Source organism: Oncorhynchus keta, chromosome 6 (genome assembly GCF_023373465.1).
Source record: "Oncorhynchus keta strain PuntledgeMale-10-30-2019 chromosome 6, Oket_V2, whole genome shotgun sequence".
NCBI lineage: Eukaryota > Metazoa > Chordata > Actinopteri > Salmoniformes > Salmonidae > Oncorhynchus > Oncorhynchus keta.
This window is the reverse complement of record NC_068426.1, coordinates 11702356-11721257: the sequence shown is the minus strand read 5'-3', so window position 1 is coordinate 11721257 and position 18902 is coordinate 11702356. Positions and strand designations below refer to the sequence as shown.

Below are 18902 nucleotides of genomic sequence, written 5' to 3'. Positions count from 1 at the left end.
AGGGCCTACAGTTGGTTGGTTTGTTATTTTCATAATAATAACATAATAGTACATCACAGAAATATTTTCAGACCGAAGAAATTAGAGATATTAATGATTCCTTAATCAAAAGTTAAATGACTGGTATCTTAATGTCTTTGGGGCTTGCTTGGTTGCTTGATTAGTTATATTAGTGGATTGAAGTGGATGTATATTTAATCTTTCACTTTGCTAAGTATGTGTGTATGCACATATGTTTACGTGTTTGTGTTCATGTATGTGCTTGTCCATATGTGTGCACTGTTTGAACGCCACCGTGTTAAGCTGCCTCCTCCCCTCTGTCTGTCTGTCTGTCTGTCTGTCTGTCTGTCTGTCTGTCTGTCTGTCTGTCTGTCTGTCTGTCTGTCTGTCTGTCTGTCTGTCTGTCTGTCTGTCTGTCTGTCTGTCTGCCTGCCTGCCTGCCTGCCTGCCTGCCTGTCTGTCTGTCTGTCTGTCTGTCTGTCTGTCTGTCTGTCTGTCTGTCTGCCTGCCTGCCTGCCTGTCTGCCTGTCTGCCTGTGAAGTGTGCGTTTGGAGAGGAGGGGGATGCAGTTGCCATGGCAATGGGGCTGTGTATTCAGGAGTGCAGGCAGAGCTGCGATTGGAGGAACCAGGCGAAGCGGGCGGGCGAAATGTTGGAGTAAAACTGACAGCCAGCATTGCCCCCCTTCACTTCCACTCCGTAGATCAGGATAGTGATAGAGAAGCTTGGCTCTCATCAAGGCTTCCAACCGTCCTCTATCTATCGCTTCCAATTGCTTCCGCTCCAAAAAGCACTCGACTAAAGGTCCAGCTGAAACCCTCCACCTCAGATCATGACCACTACCATCTGCACCCGCTTCACTGAGGAATTCCAGATGTTTGAGGAACTGGGCAAGTAAGTTCCACAAGACATTTTTCATTTTTTTTTACTCATACAAAGGGGTATTTGGCATTGCATTTGGGGCCTGTGTGACAATGAAAGATTACCTCTTTGTTCAGTTTGAGTCAGAGGCATTTGTTCACAGCAAGTGAGGGAGTATTGATTAAATATTAGGTGGCAGTATTGAATAACATTACTCTTCTAAAGAAACCCCTTTATGGTAGGAGACCGGAAAGGTGTTTTAGCTGAGGAAATATAACTTCAATGAGAGAAGGGAAGAGTAAAGAGAATGAACAGGTGGGATCAGGTGAGAATGAACAGGTGAGAATGAACAGGTGGGATCAGGTGAGAATGAACAGGTGGGATCAGGTGAGAATGAACAGGTGGGAATGAACAGGTGGGAATGAACAGGTGAGAATGAACAGGTGAGAATGAACAGGTGGGAATGAACAGGTGAGAATGAACAGGTGAGAATGAACAGGTGGGAATGAACAGGTGAGAATGAACAGGTGGGAATGAACAGGTGAGAATGAACAGGTGGGAACAGGTGAATGAACAGGTGAGAATGAAATGAACAGGTGGGAATGAAATGAACAGGTGGGAATGAACAGGTGGGAATGAACAGGTGGGTGGGAATGAACAGGTGGGAATGAACAGGTGAGGAATGAACAGGTGAGAATGAACAGGTGGGAATGAACAGGTGGGAACAGGTGGGAATGAACAGGTGAGAATGAACAGGTGGGAAGGTGAACAGGTGGGAATGAACAGGTGGGAATGAACAGGTGGGAAATGAACAGGTGGGAATGAAATGAACAGGTGAGAATGAACAGGTGGGAATGAACAGGTGAGAATGAACAGGTGGGAATGAACAGGTGGGATGAGAATGAACAGGTGGGAATGAACAGGTGAAATGAACAGGTGAGAATGAACAGGTGGGAATGAACAGGTGGAATGAACAGGTGGGAATGAACAGGTGGGAATGAACAGGTGGGTGGGAATGAACAGGTGAGAATGAACAGGTGGGAATGAACAGGTGGGAATGAACAGGTGGGAATGAACAGGTGGAATGAACAGGTGGGAATGAACAGGTGAGAATGAACAGGTGGGAATGAACAGGTGAGAATGAACAGGTGAGAATGAACAGGTGAGAATGAACAGGTGAGAATGAACAGGTGAGAATGAACAGGTGAGAATGAACAGGTGGGAATGCAAAATTATTTCTGACATTTCTCGTCTGTTAATTATTTCAGGAGTCTTGAGTCACATAGTATTTTCCTAAATGGAGTGCATTTTGAGAGAGTAGTATCATCACTTAGAAAACATAACTGAACTGCCGTAAGTGGCTACCTCTTCACACAGGAAGCTGGAGGATGTCTCTCAATGTCATATTGGACCCTAGGTCGAGACAGAGATTCAACCTGGTGGAATAAAGCGAGAAGACTCTACTTTAATATTGGATATCGGTGCTCGGTGGTTCACATTCATCCTCTAGGTGGTAACACACATACACACACATACACAAAACACGCACATACATTCACACAAAACACACACATGCCTGCCCACACAAAACACATTGTTAGTTCACAATTTGAAAAAAGTCCTCAGGGGTCTAGGTGTTTAACATTTTAAAGTATGTTGGATTGAAATGCTTGATGGTGCTTCATTAAATGTTTGATGGTGCAACGTGAAATGCTTGATGGTGCTTCATCAAACCCCTTGTTTATAGCATTATGCTGTATCTGGTTGTATGCAGTATGTTGTGTATGCAGAGGAACCTGGCTGTATAGTATGTAGGCAGAGGAACCTGGCTGTATAGTATGTATGCAGAGGAACCTGGCTGTATAGTATGTATGCAGAGGAACCTGGCTGTATAGTATGTATGCAGAGGAACCTGGCTGTATAGTATGTATGCAGAGGAACCTGGCTGTATAGTATGTATGCTGAGGAACCTGGCTGTATAGTATGTATGCAGAGGAACCTGGCTGTATAGTATGTAGGCAGAGGAACCTGGCTGTATAGTATGTATGCAGAGGAACCTGGCTGTATAGTATGTATGCAGAGGAACCTGGCTGTATAGTATGTAAGCTGAGGAACCTGGCTGAATGCAGTATGTAGTGTATGCTGAGGAACCTGGCTGTATAGTATGTAGGCAGAGGAACCTGGCTGTATAGTATGTAAGCTGAGGAACCTGGCTGAATGCTGTATGTATGCAGAGGAACCTGGCTGAAAGCAGTATGTATGCTGAGGAACCTGGCTGAATGCAGTATGTATGCAGAGGAACCTGGCTGTATAGTATGTATGCAGAGGAACCTGGCTGTATAGTATGTATGCTGAGGAACCTGGCTGTATAGTATGTATGCAGAGGAACCTGGCTGTATAGTATGTATGCTGAGGAACCTGGCTGTATAGTATGTATGCAGAGGAACCTGGCTGTATAGTATGTATGCAGAGGAACCTGGCTGTATAGTATGTATGCTGAGGAACCTGGCTGTATAGTATGTATGCAGAGGAACCTGGCTGTATAGTATGTATGCAGAGGAACCTGGCTGTATAGTATGTATGCTGAGGAACCTGGCTGTATAGTATGTATGCAGAGGAACCTGGCTGTATGCATATGTATGCAGAGGAACCTGGCTGTATAGTATGTATGCAGAGGAACCTGGCTGTATGCATATGTAGTGTATGCTGAGGAACCTGGCTGTATAGTATGTATGCAGAGGAACCTGGCTGTATAGTATGTATGCAGAGGAACCTGGCTGTATAGTATGTATGCTGAGGAACCTGGCTGTATAGTATGTATGCAGAGGAACCTGGCTGTATAGTATGTATGCAGAGGAACCTGGCTGTATGCATATGTATGCAGAGGAACCTGGCTGTATAGTATGTATGCTGAGGAACCTGGCTGTATAGTATGTATGCAGAGGAACCTGGCTGTATAGTATGTATGCAGAGGAACCTGGCTGTATAGTATGTATGCAGAGGAACCTGGCTGTATGCATATGTATGCAGAGGAACCTGGCTGTATAGTATGTATGCAGAGGAACCTGGCTGTATGCATATGTAGTGTATGCTGAGGAACCTGGCTGTATAGTATGTATGCAGAGGAACCTGGCTGTATGCAGTATGTAGTGTATGCTGAGGAACCTGGCTGTATAGTATGTAGGCAGAGGAACCTGTATAGTATGTAAGCTGAGGAACCTGGCTGAATGCTGTATGTATGCAGAGGAACCTGGCTGAAAGCAGTATGTATGCTGAGGAACCTGGCTGAATGCAGTATGTATGCTGAGGAACCTGGCTGAATGCAGTATGTATGCTGAGGAACCTGGCTGAATGCAGTATGTATGCTGAGGAACCTGGCTGAATGCAGTATGTATGCTGAGAAACACATAATGCTCAACCATCTGAGAGTTGTGACACATCTAGAGTAAGGGTATCCAGAACCCCACTGTCCCCCACACTCACAGCTTTTCTCTCTCTCTCTCTCTCTCACACACACACACACACACACACACACACACACACACACACACACACACACACACACACACACACACACACACACACACACACACACACACACACACACACACACACACACACACACACACGCACACACACACATCAAGCAGCCAAAACCGCTTACATAATTTAATTTTGGGGGTGGCAATCCAATAGTTTGACATGGACACATTTCATAATGTCATATTTTTTCGAATGCTTTTCTCCCACAGTTGATGGTTGTACTGAGCTCACAACATGTCTGATGAATGCCCAGAGCTGACATTTAGGATCAGAACAGAGATCTGTTAAGACAGTGACAATAATTATTAAGGCACTGGCAGATTATAAGAATCTTTTCAACCACGGCCTTGTCTTTTTTCACTGATGAGTACTGACAGTAGCACTGAGGAGATACATGATGCATGATGATACAGTGACCAGGGAGAAGCCCAATCTGAACCCATTAAGCAGCACACAATCAAGTTCATGTGTCATTTCAATTACTCACAAGTAATTCCTAGCGCAATAACTCAACTGTTGAATGAAAGAGGCGGCAGGTTTGGTTTGGAACAGAAGCTCGGGCTAGCACTGACCTCATGTCTCTGTGTTTAGGTTTGGTATGGAACAGAAGCTTGGGCGAGCACTGACCTCATGTCTCTGTGTTTAGGTTTGGTATGGAACAGAAGCTTGGGCGAGCACTGACCTCATGTCTCTGTGTTTAGGTTTGGTATGGAACAGAAGCTTGGGCGAGCACTGACCTCATGTCTCTGTGTTTAGGTTTGGTATGGAACAGAAGCTTCGGCGAGCACTGACCTCATGTCTCTGTGTTTAGGTTTGGTATGGAACAGAAGCTTGGGTGAGCACTGACCTCATGTCTCTGTGTTTAGGTTTGGTATGGAACAGAAGCTTGGGCGAGCACTGACCTCATGTCTCTGTGTTTAGGTTTGGTATGGAACAGAAGCTTGGGCGAGCACTGACCTCATGTCTCTGTGTTTAGGTTTGGTATGGAACAGAAGCTTGGGCGAGCACTGACCTCATGTCTCTGTGTTTAGGTTTGGTATGGAACAGAAGCTTGGGCTAGCACTGACCTCATGTCTCTGTGTTTAGTTTGAAATATGGTGTTCAGGCATCAAATCAAATCAAATCGCATTGATCACATACACATATTTAGCAGATGTTATTGCGGGTGTAGCAAAATGCTTGTGTTCCAAGCTCCAACAGTGCAGCAGTATCTAACAATTCACAACAATACACACAAATCTAAAACAAAGAAAATGGAATTAAGAAATATATCAATATTTGGACGAGCAATGTCCGAGTGGCATTGACTAAAATACAGTAGAATAGAATACAATATATATGACATGAGTAAAGCCATATGTAAAATTATTAAAGCTGTTGACCACACTATCTACCTAAATAGTTTTCATCTGTATTTTTTGTTTACATACCACCACAGTCAGAGGCTGGCACTAAGACAGCATTGAATGAGCTGTATTCTGCCATAAGCAAACAAGAAAACGCTCACCCAGAGGTGGCGCTCCTAGAAGCAGGGGACTTTTATGCAGGGAAACTTAAATCCGTTTTTACCAAATTTCTTTCAGCATGTTAAATGTGCAACCAGAGGGAAAAAAACTCTGGACCACTACTCCACACACAGATATGCAAACAAAGCTCTCTTTCGCCCTCCATTTGGCAAATCTGCCCATAATTCTATCCTCCTGATTCCTGCTTACAAGCAAACATTTAAGCAGGAAGCAACAGTGACGAGATCAATAAAAAAGTGGTCAGATGAAGCAGATGCTAAGCTACAGGACTGTTTTGCTAGCACAAACTGGAATATGTTCCTAAACTACAGGACTGTTTTGCTAGCACAGACTGGAATATGTTCTGGGATTCCTCCGATGGCATTGAGGAGTACACCACATCAGTCATCTGCTTCATCATAAGTGCATCGATGACGTCGTCCCCACAGTAACCGTGCGTACATACCCCAACCAGAAGCCATGGATTACAGGCAACATCCGCACTTAACTAAAGGCTAGAGCTGCCGCTTTCAAGGAGCGGGACACTAACCCGGCAGCTTATAAGAAATCCTGCTTTGCCCTCCTACGAAATCCCGCTTTGCCCTCCCTTAGGAGACTGAAAAGATTTGGCATGGGTCCCCAGATCCTCAAAAAGTTCTACAGCTGCACCATCGAGAGCCTGCCTGGTATGGCAACTGCTCGGCCTCCGACCGCAAGGCACTACAGAGGTTAATGCGAACGGCCCAGTACATCACTGGGGCTAAGCTCCCTGCCATTCAGGACCTCTATACCATGCGGTGTCAGAGGAAGGCCCTAAAAATGGTCAAAGACTCCAGCCACCCTAGTCATAGATTGTTCTCTCTGCTACCGCAGGGCAAGCAGTACCGGAGCGCTAAGTCTAGGTCTAAGAGGCTTCTAGACAGCTTCTACGCCCAAGCCATAAGACTCCTGAACCACTAATCAAATGGCTCCCCAGACTATTTGTATTGCCCCCCCTCTTTTACACTGCTATTCTATGTTGTTATCATCTATGCATAGCCACTTTAATAACTCTACTCACATATACATATTACCTCAGCTAAACGGTGCCTCCGCAGATTGACTCTGTACCGGTACCCCCCTTTTTTCTCGCTATTGTTATTTTACTGCTGCTCTTTAATTACTTGTTATTTTTATTTCTTATTCTTATCCATATATATATATTTTTAACTGCATTGTCGGTTAGATTTGATTTAGTGTTCCATTATTAAAGTGAGCAGTGAACAGACCGTGGCTATCTAGACTAACACCATCTATACTAACCAGACTAGTGAAGTCTTCACCCCTCTGAAAGTAATCTCTCAGCCAGTTTCAGGCAAGTCTATGGGCCAAAAATCACCTTCTGAAGATGCGAGCACCTGTCCAGCGATGAACAAACTCCTCGTTAGTCAAGGCTTCCCACAGTCTGTCGACAGACGCTACTGACATTTATGTGACGTGCATCTGTTCACAAGAGACTCGTGACCAATCTATCAAGGATCAGGAGCTTTTCTTTAAATATGTTTTACTGTACTACTCAGAAGTGTTTCATGCATAATTGCAAAACACCAGATCAGATATCAATCACAGTATTTTACACTTTTTACTAAAAGATGCTCACTGTGCTATTGTTAGGGAATGGATTTAAGCTATTTATTTTTCAAAATAGACTGTCAACACTTGGTGAACACTTAGCTTGCAGTTTCATTTTGGTCATGAAATGAATGATGCATTAACCATTTTAGTACGAAAACATTACATTCAATTTTTGGATATCAAAATGAATATTTACTATAACTATGCAGTTCAATATGTATTTTTGTCTCCTGCGCTTCCCAGGGGAGCTTTTTCAGTGGTGCGGCGGTGCCTGAAGGTCCTCTCAGGCCAAGAGTATGCTGCTAAGATCATCAACACCAAGAAGCTATCTGCCAGGGGTAAGTGACTTGCCTATCTCCCAACACCCCGCTTTAAATATGTTTTAACAGTCTATATGGTGGAGACAGTAGAAGTAGGATCCATAGAACAAGCCTCCCCATTCAAGTCAATTATGACATAATGGGTGGATTCTATTTATTTGGTGCAGACAGTAGGGGTTTTGTTCATAAAGATTGTTATTGTATTGTCTTTTGTGAATCCCTCGGTACTCCTCCAAATGTTTCTTTAAGTAGAGCAGTGATATTTCTTCCTCAGTGTTGCCAGGAACCCTTTGATGGTACTGACTGACCTGGAAAATGCTGCTGGCTCACAGTTTTGAAATGAAGGTTTGAACTGACTGTTGTTGGTCACAGTTTGATTGGCACATTCATTTTTTCAGTCATAAAGACTTGTTTTAATTTTTTTTTATTTCACCTTTATTTAACCAGGTAGGCAAGTTGAGAACAAGTTCTCATTTACAATTGCGACCTGGCCAAGATAAAGCAAAGCAGTTCGACACATACAACGACACAGAGTCTGGGGCGGCAGTGTAGCCTAGTGGTTAGAGCATTGGATTAGTAACCGAAAGGTTGCAAGTTCAAATCCCCGAGCTGACAAGGTACGAAATCTGTCGTTCTGCCCCTGAACAGGCAGTTAACCCACTGTTCCTAGGCCGTCATTGAAAATAAGAATTTGTTCTTAACTGACTTGCCTAGTAAAATAAAGGTAAAATAAAAAATAAAAAAAGAGTTACACATGGAGTAAAACAAACATACAGTCAATAATACAGTAGAAACAAGTCTATATATGATATGAGGTGAGATAAAGGAGGTAAAGCAAAAGGCCATGGTGGCGAAGTAAATACAATATAGCAAGTAAAACACTGGAATGGTAGTTTTGCAGTGGAAGAATGTGCAAAGTAGAAATAAAAATAATGGGGTGCAAAGGAGCAAAATAAATAAATAAAATAAAATAAATACAGTAGGGAAGTTGAATAGTTGTTTGGGCTAAATTATAGGTGGGCTATGTACAGGTGCAGTAATCTGTGAGCTGCTCTGACAGCTGGTGCTTAAAGCTAGTGAGGGAGATAAGTGTTTCCAGTTTCAGAGATTTTTGTAGTTCGTTCCAGTCATTGGCAGCAGAGAACTGGAAGGAGAGGCGGCCAAAGAAATAATTGGTTTTGGGGGTGACCAGAGAGATATACCTTCTGGAGCGTGTGCTACATGTGGGTGATGCTATGGTGACCAGCGAGCTGAGATAAGGGGGGACTTTACCTAGCAAGGTCTTGTAGATGACATGGAGCCAGTGGGTTTGGCGACGAGTATGAAGCGAGGGCCAGCCAACGAGAGCGTACAGGTCGCAATCTGGAGCGTGTGCTACATGTGGGTGATGCTATGGTGACCAGCGAGCTGAGATAAGGGGGGACTTTACCTAGCAAGGTCTTGTAGATGACATGGAGCCAGTGGGTTTGACGACGAGTATGAAGCGAGGGCCAGCCAACGAGAGCGTACAGGTCGCAATGGTGGATATGGAGCTTTGGTGACAAAACGGATGGCACTGTGATAGACTGCATCCAATTTGTTGAGTAGGGTATTGGAGGCTATTTTGTAAATTACATCGCCGAAGTCGAGGACCGGTAGGATGGTCAGTTTTACAAGGGTATGTTTGGCAGCATGAGTGAAGGATGCTTGTTGCGAAATAGGAAGTAAATTCTAGATTTAACTTTGGATTGGAGATGTTTGATGTGGGTCTGGAAGGTGCAGGCAGCGATCGGTTGAAGAGCATGCATTTAGTTTTACTTGTATTTAAGAGCAATTGGAGGCCACGGAAGGAGAGTTGTATGGCATTGAAGCTTGCCTGAAGGGTTGTTAACACAGTGTCCAAAGAATGGCCAGATGTATACAGAATGGTGTCGTCTGCGTAGAGGTGGATCAGAGACTCACCAGCAGCAAGAGCGACATCATTGATGTATACACAGAAGAGAGTCGGTCCAAGAATTGAACCCTGTGGCACCCCTATAGAGACTGCCAGAGGTCCGGACAGCAGACCCTCCGATTTGACACACTGAACTCAGAGTATCAGAGAAGTAGTTGGTGAACCAGGCAAGGCAATCATTTGAGAAACCAAGGCTGTCGAGTCTGCCTATGAGGATGTGGTGATTGACAGAGTCGAAAGCCTTGGCCAGATCAATGAATACGGCTGCACAGTAATGTTTCTTATCGATGACTTTTAAGATATCGTTTAGGACCTTGAGCGTGGCTGAGGTGCACCCATGACCAGCTCTGAAACCAGATTGCATAGCAGAGAGGGTATGGTGAGATTCGAAACGGTCTGTAATCTGTTTGTTGACTTGGCTTTTGAAGACCTTAGAAAGGCAGGGTAGGATAGATATAGGTCTGTAGCAGTGTGGGTCAAGAGTGTCCCCCCCTTTGAAGAGGGGGATGACCGCAGCTGCTTTACAATCTTTGGGAATCTCAGACGTCACGAAAGAGAGGTTAAACAGGCTAGTAATAGGGGTGGCAACAATTTCGGCAGATCATTTTAGAAAGAAAGGGTCCAGATTGTCTAGCCTGGCTGATTTGTAGGGGTCCAGATTTTGCAGCTCTTTCAGAACATCAGCTGACTGGATTTGGGAGAAGGAGAAATGGGGAAGGCTTGGGCGAGTTGCTGTGGGGGGTACAGTGCTGTTGACTGGGGTAGGGGTAGCCAGGTGGAAAGCATGGCCAGCCGTAGAAAAATGCTTATTGAAATTCTCAATTTTAGTGGATTTATCAGTGGTGACAGTGTTTCCTATCTTCAGTGCAGTGGGCAGCTGGGAGGAGGTGTTCTTATTCTACATGGACTTTACATTGTCCCAGAACTTTTTTGAGTTAGTGTTGCAGGAAGCATATTTCTGCTTGAAAAATCTAGCCTTGGCTTTTCTAACTGCCTGTGTGTAATGGTTTCTAGCTTCCCTGAAACCTGCATATCACGGGGGCTGTTCAATGCTAATGCAGAACACCATAGGATGTATTTGTGTTGGTTAAGGGCCGTCAGGTCTGGGGACAACCAAGGGCTATATCTGTTCCTGGTTCTACATTTCTTGAATGGGGCATGCTTATTTAAGATGGTTAGGAAGGCATTTAAAAAAACAAAAAAAACAGGCATCCTCTACTGACGGGATGAGATCAATATCCTTCCAGCATACCCTGGCCAGGTCGATTAGAAAGGCCTACTCGCTGAAGTGTTTCAGGGAGCGTTTGACAGTGATGAGTGGAGGTCGTTTGACAGCTGACCCATTATGGATGCAGGCAATGAGGCAGTGATCGCTGAGATCTTGGTTGAAGACAGCAGAGATGTATTTAGAAGTTGTTTAGGATGATATCTACGAGGGTGCCCGTGTTTACGGCTTTGGGGAGGTACCTGGTAGGTTCATTGATAATTTGTGTGAGATTGAGGGCATCAAGTTTAGATTGTAGGATAGTTGGGGTGTTAAGCATGGTCCAGTTTAGGTCGCCTAGCAGCACGAGCTCTGAAGATAGATGGGGGGCAATCAGTTCACATATGGTGTCCAGAGCACAGCTGGGGGCAGACGGTGGTCTATAGCAGGCGGCAACGGTGAGAGACTTGTTTTTAGAGAGGTGGATTTTTAAAAGTAGAAGTTCAAATTGTTTGGGTACAGACCTGGATAGTAGGACAGAACTCTGCAGGCTATCTTTGGAGTAGAAACCAAGACTATTACGGTTACAGAAGTCATCAAAAGAGAGCGCCTGGAGAATTGGAGTGGAGCTAGGCACTGCAGGGCCTGGATTCACCTCTACATCACCAGAGGAAAAGAGGAGGAGTAGGATAAGGGCCCGGCTAAAAGCAATGAGAATTGGTCTTCTAGAACGTCTGGAACAGAGAGTAAAAGGAGGTTTCGGGGGGCGATAAAAGAGCTTCAAGGTATAATGTACAGACAAAGGTATGGTAGGATGTGAATACAGTGGAGGTAAACCTAGGTATTGAGTGATGATGAGAGAGATATTGTCTGTAGAAACATCATTGAAACCAGGAGATGTCATCACATGTGTGGGGGGTGGAACTAATAGGTTGGATAAGGTATAGTGAGCAGGACTAGAGGTTCTACAGTGAAATAAGCCAATATACACTAACCAGAACAAGGCATATTGACATTAAGGAGAGGCATGCTTAGTCGAGTGATCAGAAGGTTCCAGTGATTAGTGAGGTTGGTTGGGGTCACGGCGATTCAGACAGCTAGCCGGGCCATCGGTAGCAAGCTAGCATAGGATGGAGGTCTGTTTTTAGCCACCTCGTGCGTTCCCGTCGGTAGGATTAGTGGGGTTCCATGTAGTAGAGGGGATCAATCCAATTCGCAAAAAAAAATTCAGATAGTAGCCGATAAGAGAGCTAACGATTAGCGGACCGCAGATGGGCGTTCAGGTAACGTCGCGACGGAGGAGCCAGCTGGATAACTCCCTCGGGCTGATAGCGTCGGTAGTCCAGTTGTGAAGGCTCCGCGGTCCAGATAGGTGATTGTAGCCCAGGAGTGAATAATGGAACTCTTCAGCTGGCTAGCTCTGGAGTAATTGATGTTTGCTCCGGAATCGACATAAGCCGATAGTCACACGGATAGCAGCTAGCTAGCTGCGAGATCCAGGTATAAATGTCCAGATCTTGCGGTTGAAATCCCGGGACATGGAGAGAAAAATAGGCCCGGTATGTTCCGGTCCGAGCCGCGCCGTACAAAACTGGTGATAGATTTTCGAGCTAAAGGATAGCTGATGACCACAAACTGTGGTTAGCTGAATAATACCGATTAGCCAGTGAAGAAGCTTACTAGCTTCTGGCTTGCTTCTGATTCGCTTCTGGTTAGCTTCAGGCTAGCTTCTGGCTAGCTTCTGGTTAGCTTCTATGGAGGATTACAGATTTGAGGTAAATAATACTTTCTTTTTAAAAAATATAAATTGGTGAGGCGGGTTGCAGGAGAGTGTTTTGAAGAAGAGTTTATGGAAAATAAAAAATATATATAAAAAGGTATCCGAAGAAAGTTGTAAATATATATATATATATATGGGACACGACAAGACGAGGACAAAAGACGTCTGACTGCTATGCCATCTTGGTGACACAATGCTATTATGATGATCTGCTAATTGAATTATAATCTTAACATTATATAAGGGGATGTAAACCAAGGTTTGTGATTAGATCCTTTGCTTGACAGCAGGTTTGGAGTAAAATGCTTCTCCAGAGACATCAAACTGCAAGAGCCGTTACTGGTAAATTGAAATGAGACAAACAAGACGTCTTGTAGTAGCAGTGAGTCTTATTGAATAATAATAGAATATTCAGTGGAGCTGAGGCGCCTTAATGTTTAATGAAAGGCTGACATACCAAGTCATTTTGAGGGACCACACACCAGCCAAAAGGTTTCCTCTCTTTTCACTTTTTGAAAATCTGATTTTCTGGTTCTGTTGAGAGATTAAAGACCTACTGTCTGGAGTGTGGGAGGAAGCAGAAAGCCCTAAAAGTACAGTAGCAACTCACACCTCCTACACAATGTTCATGTGATATACTGTTCATCAACGTACGTATGTACTGTATCTTATGATATAAAACAGTATAAAAATCTCTATTTATCTTGTGACACTTAAAAAAACAAACACATGCATTGCACACATGCACACATTCATTCAAGTCAAAGGAATCCATCCTAGCTCAATCAAGACATATCATGTCTCCTTGAGATACACTGAATTGCTGACACGCAGTTGACGTTAGGAGTGTTGGACCAGCAACCAAAAGGTCACTGGTTTGAATCCCTGAGCCTACTAGGTAAAAAGTCTGTTGATGAGTCATTGAGCAAGGCACTTAACCCTAATTACTCCTGTAAGTCGCTCTTGATAAGAGTGTCTAGTAACATGTCTCTGCTACAGAGAGACTATCTAAGACTGAGTACAGGAACTATATTTTACGTAAATTACAAATGTACAGTGCCTTCGGAAAGTATTCAGACCACTTTTTCCACATTTTGTTACGTAACAGCCTTAATCTAAATTGTTTTTATTTTTTATTATCCCATAATGTCAAAGCGAAAACAAGTTTTTAGAAATTTTTGCAAATGTATTACAAGTAATAAATATAAATAACTTATTTACATAAGAATTGTGTCGAGGCACAGATCTGTGTAAGAGTACCAAAAAATGTCTCCAGCATTGAAGGTCCCCAGGAACACAGTTGCCTCCATAACTCTTAAATGTAAGAAGTTTGGAACCACCAAGACACTTCCTAGAGCTGTTCTACCATAAAGGCCACTCTACCTAGTAAAAGGAACATGACAGCCCGCTTGGAGTTTGCCAAAATACACCTAAAGACTCTCAGACTGTGTGAAACAAGATTCTCTGGACTGATGAAACCAATATTGAAGTCTGGAGGAAATCTGGGACCATCCCTACAGTGAAGCATGGTGGTGGCAGCATCATGCTGTGGGATGTTTTTCAGTGGGAAACCGAGGAAAAGATAAACGGAGCGATCCTTGAAGAAAACCTGCTCCAGAGCGCTCAGGACCTCAGACTGGGGCGAAGGTTCACCTTCCAACAGGACAACGACCCTAAGCACACAGCAAAGACAACACAGGAGTGGCTTCGGGACAAGTCTCTGAATATCCTTGAGGGGCCCAGCCAGCTTGTACCGTCATATCCAAGAAGACTGTAATCGCTGCAAAAGGTGCTTCAACAAAGTACAGAGTAAATGTGATATTTCAGTTTTTATTTTGAATAAATTCTGTTTTTGTTTTGTCATTATGAGGTATTGTGTGTAGATTGATGAGGGAAAACACTATTTAATCAATGTTAGAATAAGGCTGTAGTGTAACAAAATGTGGAAAAAGTCAAGGGGTCTGAATACTTTCCGAATGCACTGTACCTGATCTAACTGCCACCTATAGTCTTTTTTTTGTTGTGTTTTCTTTTTGTTGAATTTGACCCCCTTTTCTTCCCAATTTCGTGGTATCCAATTGTTAGTAGTTACTATCTTGTCTCATTGCGACAACGAAAGCGATGCATCCTCCGAAACACCACCCAACCAAGCCACACTGCTTCTTAACACAGGGCGCATCCAACCCGGAAGCCAGCCACACCAATGTGTCGGAGGAAACACCATGCACCTGGTGACCTGGTTAGCGTGCACTGCGCCCGGCCCGCCACAGGAGTCTCTAGTGCGCGATGAGACAAGGATATCCCTACCGGCCAAACCCTCCCTAATCCGGACGACGCTAGGCCAATTGTGCATTGCCCCACGGACCTCCCGGTTGAGGCCGGCTGCGACAGAGCCTGGGCGCGAACCCAGAGTCACAGCTAGCACTGCGATGCAGTGCCCTAGACCACTCCTAATCCTGGAGTGCCAGGATTAGGGTTTATAATTCTAGTTACATCATTAGCATTAGCATTAGCATTACTGAGGGAAATCCATACAGTGATAGACCTACTGTATGTTATCAAGCTCCATACAGTGGGCCATAGCTGCTGGGCTGCTCAATCAATTCAAAGGCAGTGTTGGGTCAAGTACATTTGTGATTTGGGTCAATAATATAACTTTTACAAACACGTTACAGAGTGTGTAGGCGGTGGAGTGCAGGGAGTGTGATTCCTGATCTAACTAACAACATGTATCACAGAGCTGTATCACGGAGTAGTGCACCGGAGTAGTGCACCAGAGAAAGAGACAAAATATAAGCAGAGCATCAAGTACTTCCTCTCCTCCCTCTCTGTCGGCCCATTAAAGGCCCAATGCAGCCGTTTTTGTATATCAATATCAAATAATTGCTGGTTAACAATTAAAGAAATACCTTAGTAGCTATGTTTCCATCCAATTGGTGACAGATTTTCTTGTGAATATTCTAAAATCTGCATAAAGAACATCTGAATTCCCATTAGTGGTGTGTTTTCACCAAAATCAAATAAAATTTGATTTGTCACATGCGCCGAGTCCAATAGGTGTAAAATAACAAAAATGAGGCTATATACAATCAATGTGCGGGGGTATATGTTAGTCGAGGTAATTTGTACATGTAGGTAGGGGTAAAGTGACTATGTATCGATAATAAACAGTGAGTAGCAGCAGGGGGGGTGTATCAATTGTTCAATTGATTAATTGTTCAGCAGTCTTATGGCTTGGGGGTAGAAGCTGTTAAGGAGCCTTTTAGACCTAGACTTGGCGCTCCATTACTGCTTGCCGTTCGGTAGCAGAGAGAACAGTCTATGACTTGGGTGGCTGGAGTCTTTGACAATGTCCCAGTGATGTACTGGGCCATACGCACTACCCTCTGTAGTGTCTTACGGTCAGATGCCCAGCAGTTACCATACCAGGCGGGGTTGCAACCAGTTGGTGCAGCTGTGGAACTTTTTGAGGATCTGGGGACCCATGTCAAATCTTTCCAGTCTCCTGAGTGGGAAAAGGTGTTGTCGTGCCCTCTTAACAACTGTCTTGGTGTGTTTGAACCATGATAGTTCGTTTGTGATGTAGACACCAAGGAACTTGAAACTCTTGACCCACTCCACTACAGCCCTGTTGTTGTTAATGGGGGTGTGTTCGGCCCTCCTTTTCCTGTAGTCCACGATAATCTCTTTTGTCTTGCTCATGTTGAGGAAGAGGTTGTTGTCCTAGCACCACACTGCCAGGTCTCTGACCTCCTCCCTATCTCATCGTTGTCGGTGATCAGGCCTACCACCGTTGTGTCGTCAGCAAACTTAATGATGGTCTTGGAGTTGTGCTTGGCCACGCAGTCGTGGGTAAACAGGGAGTACAGGAGGGGACTAAGCACGCACCCCTGAGGGGGTCACCGTGTTGAGGATCAGAGTGGCAGAGTGTTGTTGCCTACCCTTGGACTAGTTGCGGATAAAAGTCAGTGCGTGATGACGTAGTGCACACAAAATGTACTTTTTCGCTGAAGATTTCATTTACCTAATAAAAGTTCATAGTGTTTCCATAGCATTTTCAACTCTCAAGAGAGTTTTGTCACAAAAACTGTTCCATTAAATAAGAACTGTGCCTACTCTGGTTTTGGCACGTACGCTCTAGCCAACAGCTCACAGGTACATTGTGCGTAGGTTTGTCTATAGGATAAGATTATTATGGATAAGAGTGAGAACATTTTTATTTTTCAAATGGTATTCAAGCATCGATCACAAGAATAAGACCCTCCATATTTATTGGAAAGCAGCACCAAGATCACTGTGCACTTTCACCACCTTGTGAAATTCCTCATAATTTCATCTGTAGCCTAATAAACTGCACGGTTTCCCGAGTCGTAGTGAGAGGACCACACACCATATCATCGAGTGACTCGTAATTTACTTCAATACAATGGTTATTATGTCAATATTTGTGCATAAAGGCGTTTCCACCACCATTTCCTGGATAATTAATTTTACTGACACAAAAAGATCCCATTATATCGCCATTTATAAAACTGTACCGAAACTACCTGTTTCCATCAAAACTGTCATGATAATTTTTTTATGCGGAAAACTGGATGGAAACGTGGTTACTGTAATAGATTTCCTTTAAATGGTTAAAAAGAGCTTTTTATCCCCAAAACACTCTGCTAGGACTGTCTGGGAGTGGTCTGAGTGGGGAGGGGAGAACTGAAAACTAGCTGTTATTGGCAGAGGTTTGGAACTCTCTTTGCAATTGGTCTATTAACCAATTTTGGAGGTTGGTTCGGTTTTGGTTTATCACGGTTTTCAATTTTGGGTTTAGATAAAAACATTATGTTTAGATTAAATGCATTATGAAATAATGACATACAAATGATTTTTTTAGCTTTTTAATTGAAATTCCAAAGGCAAAGATAGTGAACATTCAATTGCCAAAATATATAAAATATATTCCATTGTCTCTGTCAGAGGTCCACATTGGGTAGACATCAATAGAAACATAGGAAATGACTCTGAAATAATAAAACATTTCAGTTGGATATATTGATTTGTTTTTATTATATGACATGATTATTTTTCATTCCATAAAGTCATCATCTCATCTCTACTCAGACAGTAGCACCCAGCCAATCAACCATAACGTTACCTCTGTGCTCCAATACTGTAACGCTTTAGTCATCCTCTCTAGCTAGCCTGCCTGCCTATGCTGCAGAGCTGTCTGACCAAAACAATTGTACTACTTCTTCAAACCCACTATTTATTGTGTTGTCTGCATTCCTTTCTCATTTGGTCTATGCTGTATGTGTGTATCCAGCCTAATGTAACAGGTGTTAAAGTCAATGAATGTATATACTGTATGAAGGTAATAATACCGTTTCTAAACCCAGAGGCGCAACATCGCAGGAACACTTGAGAAACACACCAGGCTGGGGTTTGAGAAGCCAATGAGATTATTTCTTCATTTTCTTGAAATCCTAAAAACGCAACCTAGACCACCGTCTTAAGGAGTTGAACATGCTATTATTCCAACCTCGTGAAAGTGACAAACTGACGTTTGAATTTTTCATTGAAAACTCAATGAGTGCTTTTGATTTGATGGCCTTTTACATGCAGATTTCAGACGACCGTCAGACCCTCTGACATATCTCTGAGTTTAGGGATTTCTATTGGAGAAGCAGTTTCTGGCTGCATTCCAAACACGTAAAAGACACACCCTCTCCCCACAGCCCTCAAATTAAGTGGACACTTCTAATGATGTATCATGGCATATGATGAGTTGACACTTGCAGGGCAAGGGGTGAGGGAATAATTAATTCATTTTAAACGGACCACCCTTGTGTGATGTCAAGGAAAGTTGTATGCCCTATCTAACATTTCCAAAAGCTAACCAAACAAAAACAGTATTACTTTTACATAATTCATTTTTGCATGGTAGACTTTACTGAGAATGACTGTGATGACTCAAACATTTGGATGCATTAATATTAATGAAGTAACAATTTCCGCCTTTTCTTCAGTCTGTTGTGATACAGCCCATGTAACAGCCAGCTGAGCTGCTGAAGGCAAGGCTCCTTGGCCAACTGACGGCTCAGGGAAAAACAACATCAACGCTAACATATTTTCTTAAAATGGGTGTACTGTA

The 18902-nt window shown here is 43.5% G+C and overlaps 1 protein-coding gene across 8 annotated transcripts in view; it reads left to right on the top strand.

Moving 5' to 3' along the window:
- The first annotated feature begins 696 nt into the window (after positions 1-696).
- Positions 697-18902, top strand: part of camk2a (calcium/calmodulin-dependent protein kinase II alpha) — a 133884-nt gene continuing 115678 nt past the window's right edge. For all 8 annotated transcript variants that reach the window (XM_052520665.1, XM_052520671.1, XM_052520670.1 and 5 more), the window contains exons 1-2: positions 697-894; positions 7767-7861. In XM_052520665.1, coding sequence (XP_052376625.1) covers positions 833-894; positions 7767-7861 — 157 coding nt within the window. In that variant the 5' untranslated portion in view covers positions 697-832. The remainder of the gene's footprint in view (positions 895-7766; positions 7862-18902) is intronic.